The sequence below is a fragment of the Crocuta crocuta genome, unplaced genomic scaffold (genome assembly GCF_008692635.1).
Source record: "Crocuta crocuta isolate KB4526 unplaced genomic scaffold, BGI_CrCroc_1.0 scaffold16, whole genome shotgun sequence".
NCBI classification, from domain to species: domain Eukaryota; kingdom Metazoa; phylum Chordata; class Mammalia; order Carnivora; family Hyaenidae; genus Crocuta; species Crocuta crocuta.
In genome coordinates this window covers 13,231,667-13,233,772 of record NW_027531893.1, presented here as the reverse complement: position 1 = coordinate 13,233,772, position 2,106 = coordinate 13,231,667, and the positions used below count along the sequence as shown (strand labels likewise).

Genomic DNA, 2,106 nt, shown 5'->3' with positions numbered 1-2,106 from the left:
CAATCAGAAATCACATTAAGAGGACGGAGCATTAGGTAACACGGTGGTGAAGGGCATGGGCTGTGTGCCAGCCTGCCTGGGTTAGAATGCAGATCTGCCACTCACCAGCTGTGCCGCCTTGGGGGAGTTACTCCCCTCTCTGTGCCCCGCTTCCTCTCTCCACAAAACAGTGACTTTGACAATGCTCCCATCACAGGGAAGCGTTAAAAGGAAAATGCTTGGCACGTGGTGAGTGATTAATAAACAGTACGTGCTATTGTCTGTTATTATTATGGTTTAATGATTATCACCCTGCAGCAGCCTCAACACAGGCCTCTGTATCAGGTACTTACAGCACGAGGTGAACCTCAAGGTGCAGTCAGTACAGTTGGGGAGCTGAGAAGAAACCACCGAACAACACGTGATTCTAAGTTCTAGAGGAATCTTTGGCCTCTGGATCTTAAAATCTCTTTAAAGCAGGGTTCCACAGTTCTGGCTTTTAGAGCACTCATCATCTGATCCTTCATGTAGTTTCTGAAGGAAATGAAAACATTTATTGAGCAACTACTATGCACCCTTCACTGTTCTAGCAAGGGGGGGGGGGTCCCCTGATGGAGTTAACGGACCAGAGACCACTCTGAAGGTAATGGGGGATGCCAGTAAGCTCTTAAGAGACTGGGCTTTCTCATCAGTGTAGATTCTGGGGGGACGAGAACAGCTGCCTGTACCCATGAGTACGTGAGTGAAGCTTCTGGTAACTCTCTGTATGTGGGGTGCAGGTCACGGCTGGATGGAGGAAAGGGGTGTGCCACCTGCGCACAGAAAACCATAAAAGACCTAAAACTGGGGAGTGTAAGGAACCCAGAAATTCCTTAGTCCATTTAAAAAATTTTTTTATGTTTATATACTTTTGAGAGAGAGAGAGAGAGAGACAGAGCATGAGCGGGAGATGGGCAGAGAGAGAGGGAGACACAGAATCTGAAACAGGCTCCAGGCTCTGAGCTAGCTGTCAGCACAGAGCTCGACGCGGGGCTCGAACCCACAAACTGTGGGATCATGACCTGAGCCCAAGTCGGACGCTCAACCGACTGAACCACCCAGGCGCCCCTCCCTTAGTCCATTTTAAAGATGGAGAAAGAATGGCTCTGAGAAGCTACCCAAAGCCCTATGTTGTGAGACACAGAGCGGGGCTGGCCCCCAGCTCTCCCGATTCCGGGCAGCCCACATCCGCTCTGTAAAGTGTGTAAGTGATCCCAGCACAGCATAGCCCCCAGGCCGGGCCAGCCGTCCTTTCTCTCTGCCATCGATCTGGATTAATGCCATCAGGCTGGGGTGCGAGCAGGACGCCACTATCAAATGGCTCAAAATGCAACGCAGGACAGGGGAGTTCTGACATGGAGGTGGAGGGAGAGAAAGGGGGCAGGCAGCGTTCTGGAGGGGTGGGTGGTGATCGGAAAAGCCCCTGCAAAGGTAGGAGTGTTTTCTGCTGGAGGGAGAGTGGCGGTAACGGCAGAAAAGCTCTGGAAAGATCACTGGAGCCAGAACGGTTTTGTACAATCGACAGTCAACTTTTTTCACCCGTTGTGTTCCACCTGCAAGTCACGTACTGTGTAAACCACTTGATGTTTGTAGGTTTTAGGGCAACAGAGAGACGAGCCCACTAACGGCTGCAGGGAGCCCAGGTCGGAGTGCGTTCCAGCGGCCTGGAGTCCCCCGCAGCGCCCCCCCCCCCCCGCTCTGTCCATCCCCCGATGATGTGTATGCCCTTTGTCACCAGGTCCCACTCTGCCCCCGTCTCCCTTCCTCCCATCCATGTCTGACCACCTTCTATTTATTTCTTGGTAAATGTCACCTCGTCGGAAAAGCCTGCTCTGATGACCCCTTCCCTCCTTGACTCATCGGTCCCCTCCACTGAGACATGAGCTACCAGCAGGCAGGGGCCCTGTTTTATTCACTGCTTCCAGCACAGCGCTGGCACACCTCAGGCCCGCAGTGGTACCTGCGGAATGAAAGAGTACAGGCGAATGCCCTGCACAAATCTATACAGCCATGTACTCGTGTAAAAGTACTAGAACACGGTACCTGGGAGATCGCCAATGGATGCTGCTGGGAATAGGCCGAAGTAAC

The 2,106-nt window shown here is 52.6% G+C and overlaps 1 protein-coding gene across 1 annotated transcript in view; it reads right to left on the bottom strand.

Moving 5' to 3' along the window:
* Window positions 1-2,106, bottom strand: part of XYLT1 (xylosyltransferase 1) — a 308,202-nt gene that overhangs the window by 296,382 nt on the left and 9,714 nt on the right. Inside the window, exon 2 of the mRNA XM_077773196.1 lies at window positions 333-346. Within this exon, the coding sequence (XP_077629322.1) occupies window positions 333-346 (14 nt within the window). The remainder of the gene's footprint in view (window positions 1-332; window positions 347-2,106) is intronic.